The following is an 18,525-nucleotide window of genomic DNA, read 5'->3' on the forward strand; positions in this document are numbered from 1 at the left end:
ACAAGAAGCTGGTAATAAAAAACCATGTTACTCAGGGTTTTCTAGGCCAGGCTTTGTTCCAAGCACTCGCCTTGTGCCCGACCAGGGGACGGTCTGCAGTCACCCTCCCCTTCTCAGGAAGGAAGCTAAGGGAGAGTCAGGGAGGTTCCCTGGCCTGCCACAGCAGGACACGGCTGGTGACCGTGTCCGGGAGGCAGGAGCAGGGCAGGAGGTACCGCAGGGGAGACAGGCACACGGGGAGAAGAACGTACCGAAGCTGACTGCACACATTCAGGTGCTCGACTATCACCTTGCCGAAACAGGTACCTCCTCGTCGCCATGCAAGGCCCACCCGCCACCCCAGCCCCAGCCCAGAACGGGAGGAAAAAAATGGCCAGGAGGTGGAGGGGAGCAAAGACAGGATGCTGGCGCCCAGGGCTCTTGAACACTTCCCAGTGCACGTGACGAGGTCTGTGTGCTGATGTCCGCTCGTGTGTCCAAACGGCGAACGCTGCGCTCGGTGCTAAGGACCAGGCAGAAGCGCGGACGGCACTTACCAATCTGCAAGAGGATCGGCGTGACCAACGCCGTCTCCATGGCGTAACAGAACTCCCTGCCAAACATCACGGCCCCGTGCATCACCCACAGGCGCACGGGGATCCGGTCTATGGACCCCTCGCTGATGGTCTCATCGTGGGTATCCGCGCTTCCCGGCTTCTGCAGATCCGGCAGGGGCACAGGAAACTCCTGAACTTGCAGAGATTCCGAGTCGGCGTTCTGCGGGGCCATTCTCATTACCACCAAAAACATATACGTGTATATATGTGTGTGTGTATATATATTTCCTCTACCTATATAAATAATACTATCAGGTATCTTTAAGGATAAATTAGGACGCCTTCTCTCTCTGCTTCAGTTGTGTTCCTCCGGCAAGTAATGCTTATATCCCTCTTTGTACAAATCGAGATCTCACAACTTCTCACAAGCGGGTGAGACACGCAGCAAAACAAAATGATTTTTGGTTGGATTTTAAACATATGGCTTGCTGGTTTACTGTGAATTAGAGTTAAAAATCCATAATTGCCATTCAGTTAATACCAGTTTCATCATTATTATTGAAGAGGTGCTGAAGTTATTTTTCTTGCTACAGAGAGGTGGGAAGGTGACACAAAAAGGAGGTCCGCCGTTGCTCCCCATCGAGTGACTGGCTGATCTGCAAAAGAGGAAAACAACCCCGGCAGAGAGTCAGTCGGGGGCGGCCGCCGCGTGGCCTCCCACCCCGGGCTGTCCAGGCGCTCCACGGACTGGTCCTCGGCCACCTGGGAGACCCCAACCTCAGACCGCCGCAGCTCTCTGGCGCTGACTCTGGGTCAGCTGCGGAAAAAACAAACCCTAATTCCTAGAGAAACATCTTGTATGGATCTAATCCTGGGGCAGGGTAAAGAGAGGACAACGAAGGGCAGGCAGCAGAAGAGAGCTCAGCTTCCGCTCTTGAGACAGCAAGAACCAGCAAGAATTGTCAGCCTCCGGGGAGTGGGGATGGAGAGGCTGGGGAGGCAGGGAGGCTGGATTAAGGACTGGAGATGCCACCCAGGAGTGGAAAGCAGGGAGGTGGGTAGAGCAAGGATGGGGTGACTTGCCACCCGAAGGGAGATAATGTTCCAAGTCCACCAAAAGGCAGCTGAGTGCATGCTATGGGCTGTCTACAGCCTTTGACCTTGGCAGCTTACAGCCCCTCTCCAGGAGAAAAGTACCTGCATCACAAACTCTGAATATCCTGTCTAGGGGCTCACAGACTCCCGACCCACACATGGCATTCCTAGCGGTGTGCAACTCCTGACCCCAGTCCTACATTCCCACTGTCCTGGTCCCTTGACCCGGCTTTGTGATGCATTCTATACCCAGGGGAACACACCACAATAATGTGTCCACTGCCTTGCATCGAACTAGAACTTTCCCCTTAGGAAGGTTTTAGGAAAATGCAAGGTTAAGACTAAGGATGCAGCTCCACCCATGCACTCTGTGGGATGCAGGCCTCCAGGCACTGGGGTCCTCCTCACTCTGACCTGCATTAGAAGAGGGGGCCCTGAAATCACAATGCTGTTCCTGTCTTATTTTAAGGTAGGTCTGCGAGCTGAAATCTTAGAGATTTTCAACAACTGGTTTAATTAAAAATATTTCTAGTTCATATTCACTTAACCAAAGATGGGTCTTAATTAGCTCCTTTCTCCCTTTCCCCCCAGAACCAATGACCAACGAAGGGCGGCCTTCACACTGAGACCCCCTTGGAAAGCTCTGGGGGCGATGGTGGGGCTCCAGCCTCAGGCGAGGCCGGGCTGCTGTGCCTTGAGGTCAAGTCCTTCCCTCATCACGTCACCATTGCAGGGCTCCCTCACAGCCCCTTCCTGCTGCAACGGGCGCATCCTTGGGGCCCGCAAGCCCATGTCCTTGTCTGCATGTGTGCATCTCATGCCCCCCAGTGCCGCTACACTTCACAAGGACGATCCCCGTCGAGAACAGCTCAATTAAAACCAGGACTTTGCAGGCACCTGGGTGGCTCAGTCGTTTGAGCATCTGACTCTTGGGGTCAGCTCAGGTCATGATCTCAGGGTCATGAGATCGACCCTGCTTGAGATTCTCCCTCTCCTTCTGCCCCCCCCGCCCCCCGTGCGCTCTTGCTCTCGCTCTCTCTCTCAAAACAAACAAAACAGGGGTGCCTGGGTGGCTCAGTCGTTAAGCGTCTGCCTTCGGCTCCAGTCATGATCCCAGGGTCCTGGGATCGAGCCCCACATCGGGCTCCCTGCTCAGCGGGAAGCCTGCTTCTCCCTCTCCCACTCCCCCTGCTTGTGTTCCTTCTCTCGCTTTGTCTCTATCAAATAAATAAATAAATTCTTTAAAAAAAAACCCAAAAACAAACAAAACAAAACAACCATGGTTTCTAACCTCAATCGTTTTAGAAAATGTGTTATGAAACTACTTCTAAAATACAAAGTAAACAAAATAGTGTTTAAAAAACCCAAATCGCCCAGCATTCACAAGGACCAACACCTGCTGTTCCCAATCCCTTCCTACCTTGGGAGTGATTCCTGACCTAAGAAAGTGGAAGAGAAGAAATCCGTTTGTCAACCTGTCAATCTTATACCAAAATAGCGTCCGTGATTTTAAATGCCTTTTTCCACCAAATAAGATGGATCATTTTTATATTAAGGACATGTATCCAGACAGGTTTTCAAAGCCCACACTGATGACCTGGGGTTCTGGGGGCAGGAATGACAGTCACTGTTTTCTAAGAATCCTAGTGACTAACTTATGAACACAAAAGCATCCAGCTGGGTCCTCGTGCCCCTACCCACGGCTACCGCCGTCCTGACACCCACGCTGAATGAGGGCGGCCTCTCCCAAGGCCATGTCAGCACCAGTGAGAAATCAGCCAACCGAGCTCTGCGCTAGGTATCTGTGAGCTCTTCTAAGGCACTGGTTCTCCACCAGGAATTCTGCACCTCTGAGGACACCACTCAGTGTCTGGACACGTTTCTGGTTGTCACAAGGTGGGTCGGGGCCAGGATGCTGCTCAACACGGCCCCACGCTAGAGAATGATCTGGCCCCAAATGTCAACTAGGTCAAAGTTGAGAAACTCTGTTCAAAGGTTATTTTTTTTTTTTTCTTTTAAAGATTTTATTTATTCGACAGAGAGAGACACAGCGAGAGAGGGAACACAAGCAGGGGGGAGTGGGAGAGGGAGAAGCAGGCTTCCCGTGGAGCAGAGAGCCTGATGTGGGGCTCGATCCCAGGACCCTGGGATCATGACCTGAGCCGAAGGCAGACGCTTAACGACTGAGCCACCCAGGCGCCCCTCGAAGGTTATTATTAAATGGGAAAAAGTCTTCTCCCGAAATGCTGAAACATTACATTTTATACTATTACATTCTGAATCCATCAACTGGGCCGGATGTGGCAAACTCAAAGTCACTGCCTCTTCGTGGAACCAAATCAGTTGTTGCTCAAAGTGGACAGGAAAATGCCAGTGGGCTCAAGCCACACTGTCCCAGAGCAGAAGGAGGGGGCCTCCGGGATGTGGTTTGTGGCAGGGAGTAGGGTACCAGCTATTCCCTCTCGGGAGTGTAAGGATCCCCGGGGAATTCTCCAGAAAGCCCCAGCTTGCCGCCGCAGCCTCCCGCAACATGTTCAAATGGCGTCTCTGAAGACCCATCTCCAGCTCAGCTCTCCCCGGAAGATGGGCCGTGGCCCCACCCCTCGTGCCAGGGGCTCTGGCCTATACCTGGGTAACTCGACCCTGGCCAAGGCAGGGAGAAGCTCACAAAGCAGAGGCCGCCATCCACGCTTCATCTGTCCCCTCACCTCCCACGATGCCTAGCCACACAGCAGGAGCCGAGCGAGGTCACAGAAAGAGCGGATGAACACACGAATGAATGAATGATAGCCAGCTAACCTGCTGACCAGAATGTACTAGGGCCTGTGTGCAGTGGAAACCAACCCCGCCCATACCAGCTCTCTCCAAGAGCGCCACACCCACGTGACCTGGGCGGCCAGCGACTAGGGTCAGGCTGCAGGGAAGCCTGCGTGAAATGGCATGAGCGTGGCGGGGGGTTTACCTGTCATTCAAGGAGCCTAGGCATTAACACAGCCGGCTTCCCTTCCTCAAGCCGTGCAAACGCAGTGGCACAGTGAAGAGATTTTACACAGGCAACTTCACTGTCATCTACATTGATGAAAATGACAAATATCGTTAGCATCTTCAGTGAGCTTGACTATAGCAGCAGTTAACAAACACAAAAGCCCCTCCAGGTCTCACAGCTCTCCGACTGCCGCACGCCAGCACTCTCAAGCCAAGGCAGTAAGGCCCATGCACGTCAGCACAAGTTCCCAGAGCGCAAGCCGCTGTCCAATCGGTACCTGTAAATGAGGCTGAACCAACTAACAAAATCTACGCATGTTAGTGGGCACTGGGGTTCCTTAAAGACCTGACCAACCTGGTTTAGAGCCAGGCACCTTGAAGACAATACCCAAGTGCTCAGCAGCAGGTATCACTGGGCAGAGCCGGTTCCCAAATGCTCTTTCTGCAAGCCCTGGGGATTTTAGAAGCTTTTTAGGGGATGACAGAAGATACTTTAAAATTTAGGCATGGGCGCCTGGGTGGCTCAGTTGGTTAAGCGACTGCCTTCGGCTCAGGTCATGATCCTGGAGTCCCGGGATCGAGTCCCGCATCGGGCTCCCTGCTCAGCAGGGAGTCTGCTTCTCCCTCTGACCCTCCTCCCTCTCCTGCTCTCTGTCTCTCATTCTCTCTCTCTCAAATAAATAAAATCTTTAAAAAATAAAATAAAATAAAATTTAGGCATCATGTGCTTAGAAATACGAACATTGGGTACCGAAGATCTAAACTGAACAGCAACCACGGCAACCAGGCCTGTGAGGGGAGAGCCAGTTAAAGGCAGAAGAGCCTGTGCAAGCATTTCTGTTCAAGAGCCACAATCGAGGGGCATCTGCGTGGCTCACTCACTTAAGTCCGACTCTTGGTGTTGGCTCAGGTCATGATCTCAGGGTCGTGAGATAGAGCCCAGCATCAGGCTGCACCACGCTCGGCATGAAGTCTGATTGGGATTCTCTCTTCCTCTCCCTCGGTCCCTCCCACTCATGCTCGCGCTCTCTCTCTCTCTCAAATCAATCTTAAAAAAAAAAAAAGAGCCACAGGTGAAGGGTCCATAGTATGTTAGAAGTGTACCAGCCACTTCTGATATGTTCCATAGACTCTGGGTCAGGTCATGCACACAGGCTGCAGGATGTTCAACTCGGCCATTAGTTCCCAGGGAAAATCTCGTGGGGCACATTTTACATCTCGGATCCGTATTCCTGTGTGTGGCGTGAGGTAAGGATGCACCGTTCTCTTTTCACCGTGGCCATTGATCACTAAGTCCGCTCCCAACACTTTGAGACTCCTCTTTGTCATCCACCAAATCTCCATCAGTCCTTGGGTCTGTTTCCCAGTTGCCTATATTCCATCCAACCAGCATGGCTGCCTGCCCAGTAACCCACTGCTGTTAGAGGATTCCAGAGGTTTCAGACTCTGCTGAGGCCGGACTCTCTCACTGCTTCCTTCTCCAGCACTTCCCTATTTCTCCTGGCACATTTGTTTACAAGAATATAAGCTTTAAGAGCTTGACTAGCTCAGGAAAGAAGGTATTTTTTGTTGGTAATTCTTACTGTGATTCCATTAATTTTATACATCAGCTGAGGGAAAACTGCTGTGTACCCCCATCCGAGGAGGAGGGCTTTCTCTATTTGTCCGAGACCACCTCAGTGCCTCTCGTGAGAATTTCAAAATACTCCTGCTACAGGACACTCCTTTGCACATTTCTAGTTAAGTTCCTCCCTAACAGTTCTACCTTTTTGTGTGTGTGTGGCCACTGTAAATGGGATTTTCTCTTCTGTTATATCCCCACTGTTTAGTTAGCCTACAAGAAGGCTAGTAGTAAATGTTGTTGGTTCATTTGCTCAGGTATGACACGTAGTGAAAATGTACCATGTTCAATTGGTTCTGACAAACTTCTATCGACACAGAACATTTCCAATACTCTGGCAAGTCCCCAAGTGTCCCTTCCCCCGTAGTTAAGGCTAATGATTTTTACATTTTAATTTGGTAATTTACTTCTTTAAGTGTCTGAGAATGGACAAAAGGGCTACCACCAAGTTAACAACAAACCTACCAACCATTACCAAACTATGTATAGTCCCTCAACTTGGCGTAACTGGGTTATGTTCCAAAGCTCACGTATGCATTCCTTGGAACCTGATCATCAGCTCCTCAGAGACAGAACTCAGAGTCCCTCCCCGTCTGAACTGAACTAAATCAGAGCACTGGTTCAGGAGGGAGGGACCAGGACCCACGTGGCATATGGCTGCCCCTGTCCTGGGCACAAAGACTTCATAATAGTCTCCCCTCACTTGTTCTATTTCTAGGGCCCTTTCCCTCGGGACTCCACAAGAAAAGGAAAGGAAAGAAGCTTTGAGAGGAAAAGGCAAGAGCACGCGGGGCGGGTCCCCACGGCTGTTCTCCCATTAGCCAGGCGCCTGGGTGAAGGGTGTGTTGTTGCACCGAGGGGAGCAACTGGACCCCATAAAACCAGGTTTACATCGCGCACAAATCTTATCGCATGTGAATTGTTTTCTTTAAGGAAGCTATTTTATATAAATGGTAGACCATTAACCAAAGTAACTAAAACCATTAAAATAAAACATTTTATGAACATTCTTCTGAAGGACCTAGCTTAAAAAGCCCAAGCTAAAACCTGACAAATACACTGAAGCAGCTTAAAGAGAAGACTGGTCTGGTCCTTCCCCAAAGCATGGGCAAGTGCCTGTTCCTAAGAGCCTCCTCTGGAGCTGTTGAAAAGCGTGAAGTTTAAGCTGTGACCCATCCCAGTATCTTCTATCCAGAAGACCCAGAAACACGTTTCGGGCAGGTTTTCCCTAGCAGAGAAAATACGCTTCCCTCTGGGGCCCGCTCCAGGGACTGTCGCCACGTTCAGGGACAGCGATGTGGGTACGATTTGCAGATGCACTTAGACCAGTGAAACTACCATTGTTCCAATCAACAACTTCCTCTATTGTCCTGTTTCTAATTTAAGGGTAACCGATGCCAGAACATGTGACTTCCTACAATTTGCTCTGTGGAAAGCCGGCTGGTAACTGAACGCCATCAAAAAGTTAAGTGCAGAGCAACTTCTGACAGGCACCACGAGCCTCGACCCATCTCCTGGAGAATGGTCAGAGAGGAGTTAATGGATGCTTGCAGTGCGACTCAAACACATCCTGCGACTCCCCCCCGCCGCCGCCCACCCCGGGCACACATGCTCGCGCTGACAGCGCTCTGGGCACTGGACACGTGGCAAATGCATTATGGTGCCTGCTCTGTGGCAACAGCTGTTTGCTTTGTCCATCCGCCATTTAAAGCCAGGCATCCATTCCCCCAAGAAAATCAACTACAACTACCAACATTTTTCTAAAATGTCATCAACTATTAGTCTCCGATGACCCTGCCGAAGAGCGACTAGAACAGTGCTCCCCATCAGCCTGCCTCCCTCTCTCACCAGATGACCATGGCAAAGAATATGAACCCACACACAACCCAAAAGCCAGGGAAACCAAACGAAGGGCAGCAGAAAATAAGGAAGATCAGCTTTTAGACCAAGAGTATAAAAAGACGTAAAATCGAGGGCGCCTGGGTGGCTCAGTTGGTTAAGCGACTGCCTTCGGCTCAGGTCATGATCCTGGAGTCCCGGGATCGAGTTCCGCATTGGGCTCCCTGCTCGGCAGGGAGTCTGCTTCTCCCTCTCCCACTCCCCGTTTGTGTTCCCTCTCTCGCTGTGTCTTTCTCTGTCAAATAAATAAATAAAATCTTTAAAAAAAAGACGTAAAATCGAATCTAGCAAGTTCAAAGTATCCTTGATAAGAAAGAAGCATACCGGCAAATCTGTTTATAAGGTTATTTCCTGAAAAGCACTTAAGAAATCCCACTGACTTCCAACATTAAATTAATGTTGTAGCAAGAGACAGACAAGCCACAGATTGAGAGAAAATATTTGCGAAAGACACATCTGCTAAAGGACTCTTCTCCAGAGTACACAAGACACTCAACAATATGAAAATGAACAACTTGATTTAAGAAAGGGCAAGACACCCGAAGAGACGGCTCACTAAAGATCCACAGACGGCAAGTAATCACGTGGAGAGATGCTCCACGCCACGTGGCATCAGACACCTGTAAAATCAAGTGAGATCTCACGACACACCTGTGAGAATGGCCATAGTCTGCACACAGACAACACCAGGTGCTGACGAGGACACGAAGCAACAGCTCACTCATGGCTCATGAGAACAGCCACTTGGGAAGACTGGCGGATTCTCACCAACTAAACATGCTCTTCCCATTGGGTCCAGCAACCACGCTCCTTGGTATTTACCCAAAGGAGCTGAAAACTTATGTCCACACAAGAATCTGCACGTGGATGTTTACAGTTTTATTCCTGATTGCCCAAACCTGGAAGCAACCGTGGTGCCCTTCAGTAGGTGAATGTTTAAATGATCTGTGATCCACCCAGACAATGGAATGTGGAATGTTATTTGGTGCTGAAACGAAATGAGCTGTGAAAAGACATGGAAAGCCATGGAAAGCCATGAAAAGACATGGAAGGACGACCTTAAATGCATATTGCTAAGTCAAAGAAGCCAATCCCAAAAGGCTACTCCCTGTAGGATTCCTACTACATGACATTCTGGAACAGGCAATGCAATAGAGACAGTAAAAAGACCTGTGGTTGCCAGGGATGGAGTGGGGTGGCGTGGGGGAGAGTGGGGACAGATGAATGGGTGGAGAGCAGAGGAATTTCAGGGCAGTGAACCTACTCTGTAGGATACCATGATGGCAGATACCTGTCACTACACATCCGTCCAAACCCACAGAGGGAACAGCAGCAGGAGTGAATCCTAGAGTAAACTATGGACTTTGGGCGATGATGTGTCAGTGCAGGTTGATCAGTTGTGTTTTTTTATTTAAGATTCTATTTATTTGAGAGAGAGCGAGGACACGCAGAGGGAGAAGCAGGGTCCACAATGAGCAGGGAGCCCGATGCGAGACTCGATCCCAGGACCCTGGGATCATGACCTGAGCCGAAGGCAGACGCTTCAACGACTGAGCCCCCCAGGCGCCCCAGGTTCATCAGCTGTAACACACGTACCACTCTGCTGGGGGATGCTGATAATGGGGGAGGCTGTATGTGCATGAAGATGAGGATATACAGAATGCTGTACTTTATGCTCAATTTTGCTGTGAATCTAAACTATTCTAAAAAATAGTTTACTAATTTTTTATTTTATTTTTTTAAAGATTTTATTTGACAGAGACACAGCAAGAGAGGGTGCCCAACAGTTTACTAATTTTTTAAAACATGTCCTTTATATTAAAAAAAACACAATCAAAAACATCTGACAAGAAAGGACTCAAGAGGTGATCAGACCGAATGTTCTGTAACTGGGAATACTTTCTCACATCTGAAATTACCTTCCTGTAGGGATTATGAGTATCACCTGCAGAAACCCATGCTGGTCTCCTCTAATTCAATGTGCCTCTACAGTCTAGGAAGTGTGGGCTTAAGAAATACAAAACTTATATAAATTTAAATTAGGGGGGTGCCTGGGTGGCTCAGTCGGTTAAGCATCTGCCTTTGGCTCAGATCATGATCCTGGGGGCCAGGGACGGAGCCCCGCACTGGCTCTCTGCTCAGCGGGGAGCCTGCTTCTCCCTCTGCTCATGCTCCCTCTCCCCCCCTCAAATAAGTAAGATCTTTTTCAAAATAAATAAACGAATGAACAAATCAATAAGGCAGGTGACTCTGTGGTATCCCCAAAGCATACGGCCCCTCGGTGTCTGGGGTGCTGCTTGAAGGTCTGTGCTCCCCACCAAATTCCTGTGCTGCCAGAGTGGGAGCTGGGGCCTCGGACAGGTGATCAGGTCGTGAGCGTGGCGCTCTCATGAATGGGGCTAGTGCCCTCATGAAAGACACCCGTGGCTCTCCGGCTCCTTCCACCGTCCACCGTGCGAGGAGAGGACACAGCGAGAAAACAGGTCTGAACCAGGAAGCAAGCCCCTAAGACAGACAAGTGGTCGATCTGCCAGCACCTGGTGCCCCCGGTGCACTTCCCAGCCTCCAGAACTGTGAGAATTAAGTGTGTGCTGGTGAGGAGCCCCCCCAGCCTGTGGTTGTGTTACAGTGGCCCGAGACCATGCGAATCGGCATGAATCCGGAAAGCTGAGGGGTTCATTTATAAATGTCGATTTAGGGCGCTACCCTCTCCCAAGATCTGGTTCTCCAAAGAACCAGCATTGTGACACGCACCCACGGCACAGCCCAGTGTGAGACGCTCTCAACGGGTAGTATGAGGACCATGTGTCTCGGTTACGTGGCACAGTTTTTTTTTTTAATTAAAGATTTTATTTATTTATTTGACAGAGAGAGACAGTGAGAGAGGGAACACAAGCAGGCAGAGTGGGAGAGGGAGAAGCAGGCTCCCCGCTGAACAGAGAGCCCGATGCGGGGCTCGATCCCAGGACCCTGGGATCACGACCTGAGCCGAAGGCAGACGCTTAACGACTGAGCCCCCCAGGCACCCCATATGCGGCACAGTTATTAACTGCACCCCTTTGCACTCAAGTGTCCCGGGATGGACAGTGCGTTGCCACTCTGGAGATAAATGATCAAAAGCTTAACTAGGACTTGAACCTTTTCATACCCCAGCCTTTGAGTGTTCTGTGTCATAATACACAGTCAAGGACACTTCAGAAACCAAACACATCAGACCTGACGTCAATTTCTATTTGACTCCTTTGGATCAGCTTGCTGGGAACTTGATGTTGGTAAAGTGGGGGGGGATGTGTGTGTACACACTATTCTAAGTATTAACAGACTGAAGCAAAGGAAATGTGGAAAGAGGCTCCCCCTGGGCGCAACGGGATGAAAATATTGCTCCACTGTTAACAAATCAGTCTCCTTAAAGTCTTTCTCAATGGATTCCCATCCGAGTGCAAGTGGCAGGTGCCCAATCCCTGGACCTCCAGCGCTCCTCCCAGACCACTCTCGTGGTGACCATATTGCCCGGCCCCTCCCTGTTGGACAGTGCTGGTGCTCTCCTCCCCTACCCTCTTATATACTTGCCCCCTCACACACATGCCCACCCCCCCACACACACACCTCCAGCAGAGGCCTGGGCCAGGCTGCTCCCTCCCGTAGGAGGCCAGGGCATGTGACTATTCAACAGCACAGCCCCAACCCCACTGTAAGCTCCCAGAGGTGGGGACAGGCCTGCGGGACAGGCCTGCAAGACAGAAGGGAGCAGCTCCAGGCCACACGCCTTCCCTATCCACCTGTGCAACTCAGAGCCCTGCTTCCAAGACCCTGGCAAGCACGACGTCCTCTGGGCTGGCCAGGCCCCTCTGCTTTTCCTTCAGGTCCCACCAGCCTGGGGGGCACAGCCCAGACCAGCTGCCCAGCTTTTTTCCCTCCCTGGCCCCCTGGTAAAGGGAACAGCACGTCCCCCAGGAGAGAGGCAGCCTGAGCACACAGCAGAGAGTGGGCGCCCACCCCGAGGGCAGGATGGCTCGGATCCCACTGGGTGGTCCAGCACCTAACCAGTGCAGGCACTCAGGACGGCTGGAAAGAAATGGGTTCGTGAGCGCTGAAGGCAGAGGACCAGACCAAACCATAATTACTCCATTAAAAAAAGAAAACGGATTTTTAGAAATCCCTCCCTTTTAGAGAGAAAAGCAAGATAAGCACAGAGCTCAAAGAAAATCCCTTTTTCTTCTGAATAGGAAGCAGAAACAGTGTGTCAATGCTAATGAATAGTTGAGATGATTTTTTTAATGCCTTAAAACTGGCATATTTCAATTCGAGTAAACTTTCAAAATGCACATGCTGCTAAAGGTGTTATTTTTTTTAAAAGGCACCACACCCTCCAAATAAATCACAGCAGCTCACAATTTCACACGTAGGTGGAATTTCTCAGGAATCCCTATGCTTTATTGAAACAGCACGAGTCCAGGAGTGCCTGGAGCATAAAACACCGCACGGCCACGTTTCACACGTGGCATCCTCCGGACCACCCCCCAGCCACCTGCTGGGGCTCCCAGTGCTGAGTCTGATGCCTGCGCTGTCTAGCGGACTTGTCCCAGCCCAGCTGGGAGGCCTCTGCTGGGCCTGCATTCTTAGTAGGACATCAATCATAGACACCAAAAGGCCTTCCCCAGCACAGGGCTCCCTGGTGATCCTCTGACAGCCAGCAGGCCCCCACTGGCACCCACTGCCCCAAACCGAGCTCCACGGTGGCTAGGAGCAGCCGCCCCGTCTGCACTGGCCTCTCCCGCCCACGGGATTTGGGACCCCGGGGGCGGGCGGGGTCAGGACGCTGGGACACTGCAGGAGGACAGGTCAAGTCATCTCAGGCGCTGCGCTAAAGCAGAGGCGAGAGCCCCAACCGCAGGGCCCTACACGGGGCCGGAACGTCAGGATGACTCAGCAGGCTCACGCCTCGCCTCACCCTGGCACACACCGGCAGGGAAAGGTGCCGGAGCAGAGCCCTCCGGGCAGGGCACTGACCTACCAGCTGCAGCGCCACCGATGAGCACCATCTACTCGCAGGGCCCCAGAGTTTCTCTGCGGAGCACACCCAATTCCGGAAGCCACTTCTCCATGTGCAGGAGAAAATGTCAGCGTTCCAACAGAGCTGCAGGATCCCTACCACCTGCCCAGGCATCCAGGAACCGCGTCTCTTCGGTAACACGCAGCAGGACAGTGGGGTGAGCCTTGGTGTGCCTGAGCCCCGTCACAGGGACACAGCACCGAGGGCACTGCGTTCCAACAGGACCCGGCGTGCCCCGCCACCTTCCTTCCTCGGGGCCGCAGCCACGCTGCACCTGCCACAAACATGGGCTCGGTTAAAGCAGAAGGAAGGGCGCCTGGTGGCTCAGTCGGTTAGGCATCTGCCTTTGGCTCAGGTCATGATCCCGGGGTCCTGCTCTGCGGGGAGCCTGCTTCTCTCTCTCCCTCTGCCTGCCGCTCCCCCCTGCTTACACGTTCTCTTTCTGTCAAATAAATAAATAAAATCTTAAAAAAAAAAAAAGGCAGGATAATACACTCAACCTGAATTGGCAGACTCCATGGACAGTCTACGTGACAAATATTCTGAATGTTGGATCAAATCAAAGTACTTATTCTTCCTAAATTTTACGGGGCATTTTTAGGACTGACATCAAGCACCTTTCCATGCAGAATCCACCTGCATCTCATACTAAAACAAGCTGTTACCTAATACGAAGGAGAACACAGCCAGCATCCAACCCTCAGAAAGCAAGCGCAAGTCCGTTTAGGGAGAGATTATGTTGAATGAGGACAAACTGCCCCCAGAGGAGGATATTCCCTGCAACATTTGCCTTCTGCTAAAATAGAGACTTTCTCCTATAACTACTTTTTACCTTTGACCTTTAGATACTTTTCTCAGATTTGCATAATCAACTCAGAGGGATGGGTTTTGTTTGTTAATTAAAAAGCAGCAAGTGTGGGGTGCCTGGGTGGCTCGGTCGTTAAGCGTCTGCCTTCGGCTCAGGTCATGATCCCAGGGTCCTGGGATCGAGCCCCGCATTGGGCTCCCTGCTCCGCGGGAAGCCTGCTTCTCTCTCTTTCCCACTCCCCCTGCTTGTGTTCCCTCTCTCGCTGTGTCTCTCTCTGTCAAATAAATAAATAAAATCTTTAAAAAAAAAAAGCAGCAAGTGAAGTTTTCTTCCCCCTGCCCCTCTTCTACATGTTCCTAGCAAACCCCGGGAGTCCGAGGAAGCTTTGGCTACCATGGAAACAAGAGCCTGGCCATCCACCGTGCAGCTCCGGGAACCCTGGCACGCGCTGGGAGAGCAAGCCTCAAGACCGCCCGAAATGCCAAGTGGGCAGTCACTGACAACACCTGGATTATTGCTCTGAACATGCACGGTCTTCATCTGAGGGCAGAGCCAGGTGCAGATGGGCTCCAGGCCAGGGACGAGAGAGGCAGGCTGGCTGCAAGCTGCCTCAGGACACTCGTAACCACCAAATGGTATTGAAAAATAAAAACCAGACTCCTCACATTACAAACATCACCAAGGACTGACCTCAGAGCAGGTGGCAGAATGAAGAACCACCATCCACTCTGCCAAGACACAAAGAAACCCTTTGCCGGCATTTATATATAAAACGAAGCCAAAGCAGTTTCCAGGTTCCGATCTCACCCTAAGGCAAGGAGGACAGAGTGCCACAGAAGTGAAAAACTGCAAACGGACTGTCTAACAACATGGAATGACTTGAATTACGGGCCGTGTGTCAGGTGAACACAAAATGCCAGTTTTTAAAGAGGGGAAGTATGAAATCTATTTGAGAAATAGCAAAATCAAAACCAGTTTTCCTAGAAAAGGTGAAGTTTTGGTTAATGAGTAGAACTTACATGTGCTTTCTATATGGCCTGGAGTTAAATTTACTCTTATTTTCTAAGAAGTACAACGACAGCAATAAAACCAGCACTCTGTTTCCCTCCATACACCTGAAGCCGGAGATGCAGGTCAGTGATGTACACAGATGGGACAGGTCATTTCTGCACCATTTTTACAAGACAGCATGCATTGCTGAGCCACTAAAAACGTGGTCTTTCGAGTGTCTACACCCTTCATAAACCCCCTCCATCTCATGAATCCCTTACGGCACACCTACAGTTGGTTTTACATCAAGAAAAACAGGGTCCCAGGACCCCTCCTCAGGCCCCCGTCCAAAGGCCCAGGGAAGGCGGGGCGCGGAGAAGAGAGGGCAGGGCGGCCACTTCCCCTGCCCCTCCTGTCTCCGCCCAGGGAAGTGGCTTGGAGCAGAGACAAACTCTTACAGAAGGGGGACGGGGGGACGGGAGCCTGCTCCCAGGTTCCTCAACAGTGTAAGTCAGCTCTACCTCTACAGACAAGACTGACCCCTTAACCTGGAGGTTCCCCGATTTTCTGTGATGCAGAAACCCAGTTTGGTACCTAAATGACTAACCCTTCCGCCATCTGGAGAAGTCAGCAAATCAGAAGCAGGGCTTCCTTGGGAATCCTGAGCGGACTATCCCTATGGAATTTGTGAGGATGGTCCTGACACCACGAAAAGGACTTCTGAAAAACGTAAGCTGTGGTCACTGTGTATCCAAAGCTTCAAAATGTGAATTCCCTTGGGCTCTCGTTCCCTCTTTGGAACTCGTCGTAAGGAAACAAAGGCACAGAAACCCTGAAGCTCCCATAAATAAAGTGGCGCACCCAGACACAGAATTCCGCTGCAGGACTCCCTGTTGACGTGGAAATATACCTAATATCAAGTGCAAAAAGCGGGTTATAGATCAAGTACACATTATGATCATACTAAGTTTTTTTTTAAGATACGGAAGCAGAGAAAAGGGTGTTATTTCTGGATGATTTGTAGTTATAGTCTCTCTGCTTCTGCAGGACCTAAATTTATCTTAAATTTGAAAAGAGTAGGGGCGCCTGGGTGGCTCCTGATTTTGGCTCAGGTCATGGTCTCAGGGTCGTGAGATGGAGCCCCACGTTGAGTCTGCCTGAGATTCTCTCTCCCTCTACACCGCACCCCCCCACACACTGCACACACTCTCTCTCAAATAAATAAATCTTAAAAACATACACACACAGTAAATTACCTTTAAAAATAAATTTTCCTGGGGCGCCTGGGTGGCTCAGTCGTTGAGCGTCTGCCTTCGGCTCGGGTCATGATCCCAGGTTCCTGGGATCGAGCCCCGCGTCGGGCTCCCTGCTCGGCGGGAAGCCTGCTTCTCCCTCTCCCACTCCCCCTGCTTGTGTTCCCTCTCTCGCTGTCTCTCTCTGTCAAATAAATAAAATCTTTAAAAAAATAAAATAATAAAATAAATAAATAAAAATAAATTTTCCTAGTGGTCCTCTCCAAATGCAGAATAAGATCCTGGCGTGTGGCAGACATTCAAGTGTTTTGCAATCACAAAGTCAAATCTCACGCGGCCCAGATGTGCCAACAGAGGCAGTTCTGAAGAGCCGTCTACGGATGCAGAGCTACTGGCAGGTCCCCTTAATTAGTACAGATTCAGAGCTGATTACCAGGAACCATCTCAGAAGCTGCTCCCAGTCCACCCTCGACGTCAGAGAGACACGGACTGTGCGCTAACCCCACCCCAGGAAGCAGCAGACCTGTCCCACATGTTTTGGTGCATGGAGGCTATTCATTCCTACGGGACCCCTAGCTGGCTCTTCACTAGGCATCCACCCCAGTTCCCAAACACAATCACATGGCTTCCCAGTCCACAGCACCTACTGCCCCCCCACCCCGCCGCTGGACTTAGTCTTCTCCCCACTGGACTTAAGTCAAGCACCCACCCCTAACAATGCCACCTGCTCTGTTCATCACAGATTCTCCCACTTAAGGGTACTCCCGGGTCAGCCTACCAGGCCCTGTGCCCATCAAGGAGAAAGGAGTCAATGGCTCTTTCCTCTTCTTTCTGGGTTAAGAGACAAGACAGAGAAGCCCTGCATCAAGGTCTGAAATAGGCCCACGTGGGGTTAGGAAACTCTAATCTTGTCCAGGTGATGTACAGCATCCTTCCCTGCCTGCGACCCAGACAGCACTGGGCTCCCAAGGCTGAAAGCCTCATGTGTGTTTCTCAGCTGACAACACCAATGGGCACCCTTCCCGCTCATTAATCTGTGGGTGCTGACGTCCCCGGGGGCTCTCAGCACTGCCCTCCAGGACCGGATTACCATCTGTGAGCCAGCAGAAGGCTGCCTCCAGCCAGTGCAGAGAACACGGCCAAAAACACAGCACCAGATCAAGCCCAGGCCTCCCTGAGCGAGGGAGAAACCCCAGAGTCCCTGCAGTGCAAGTGAGGGCCAACGGAGCCAAGCGTACCACCCTCCCCCCCCACACACACAGGGTAAATCCACACATAGGAAGCCCAATCTGGCCCTCAGCCTCCCCCTTCGCCAACCTGGGAGATGGGCAAGCTCCACCTGACGCTGACCCAAGTCAGATAATGAATGACTGGAATGTTCGCAGCAGGAGGCCGCGGGCGGAGACCACCGCCTTCCCCCAAAGGAGAGTAGCTGGCCACTCAGCCTGTCAGAAGGTCGTGAGACTGAAGCCTCAGGGACATAATTAAAACTAAACTACTCTGGGCACAATGCAGTTCTCAGCTACATAAATGGATGACACTTGCTTTCCATAAACTCAGCCCGACAGCAGGACCTGAGTGCGCTACCACAGACTGACACCACAGGTGCGAAACCAACGGGGTTAAACAGGTTAGGTTTTACATCTACTGGAGATAAATGGCCATTCACAAGAAAAAGTCACTGCCCTTCATAGAGCGCTTTCCACCCGAGGCCACCCGACATCAGCTCCGTTGCACATAGCCCCGCACCTCCCTCCGGCCAGCCCGGGGACTTGGATTCCAACAGCCCTGACACTGGACGGCAGCAGCACCCACCACGGGACCCTTACTGGCTATGGCGGATTTTCAGATGCATTAAAAATAAACGAGGACAGAGTTTCCTTTTGGGAAGACGCAGAAGTCCTGCAGACGGAGGGCAGCAATGGAGCGCTACGTGGTGAATGCGAACCTAACGCCGCTGGAACCGTACGTACCCTTAAAGATGGTTCTGATGGTACATTTTATGTTAGGTGTATTTCGCCAAAATATAAGTAAATAACGTAGTAGGAGGAACTTATCTAGAAATGACCTGGAAAGTCCAATCAGGAAGGCAGTGGGGTTTCTGCCCGCAGGTACTCAGTGCATCCCCAACAATTCAGCCAACCACCGCTCTTTGACACATTTGAAGCCTATGGGCGCCGGGGCGGATGGGGCTGCAAACCCACGCCGCGGTGTGGGCGCAGCAGGAGGACCCAGGACACACCACCCCCCGCCCCAGCACGGCCCAGCTCAGGGCATGAGTCAGG

General features: G+C 51.2%; 1 protein-coding gene across 3 annotated transcripts in view; it reads right to left on the reverse strand.

Annotated features, from left to right (window-relative positions):
* SLC45A4 (solute carrier family 45 member 4) overlaps positions 1-18,525 on the reverse strand; it is a 75,922-nt gene that overhangs the window by 32,850 nt on the left and 24,547 nt on the right. For all 3 annotated transcript variants that reach the window (XM_081816587.1, XM_081816589.1, XM_081816586.1), the window contains one exon: positions 537-1,192. In XM_081816587.1, coding sequence (XP_081672713.1) covers positions 537-789 — 253 coding nt within the window. In that variant the 5' untranslated portion in view covers positions 790-1,192. The remainder of the gene's footprint in view (positions 1-536; positions 1,193-18,525) is intronic.

The sequence above is a fragment of the Leptonychotes weddellii genome, chromosome 4, assembly GCF_054177405.1.
Source record: "Leptonychotes weddellii isolate Sample4059 chromosome 4, ASM5417740v2, whole genome shotgun sequence".
Lineage (NCBI taxonomy): Eukaryota > Metazoa > Chordata > Mammalia > Carnivora > Phocidae > Leptonychotes > Leptonychotes weddellii.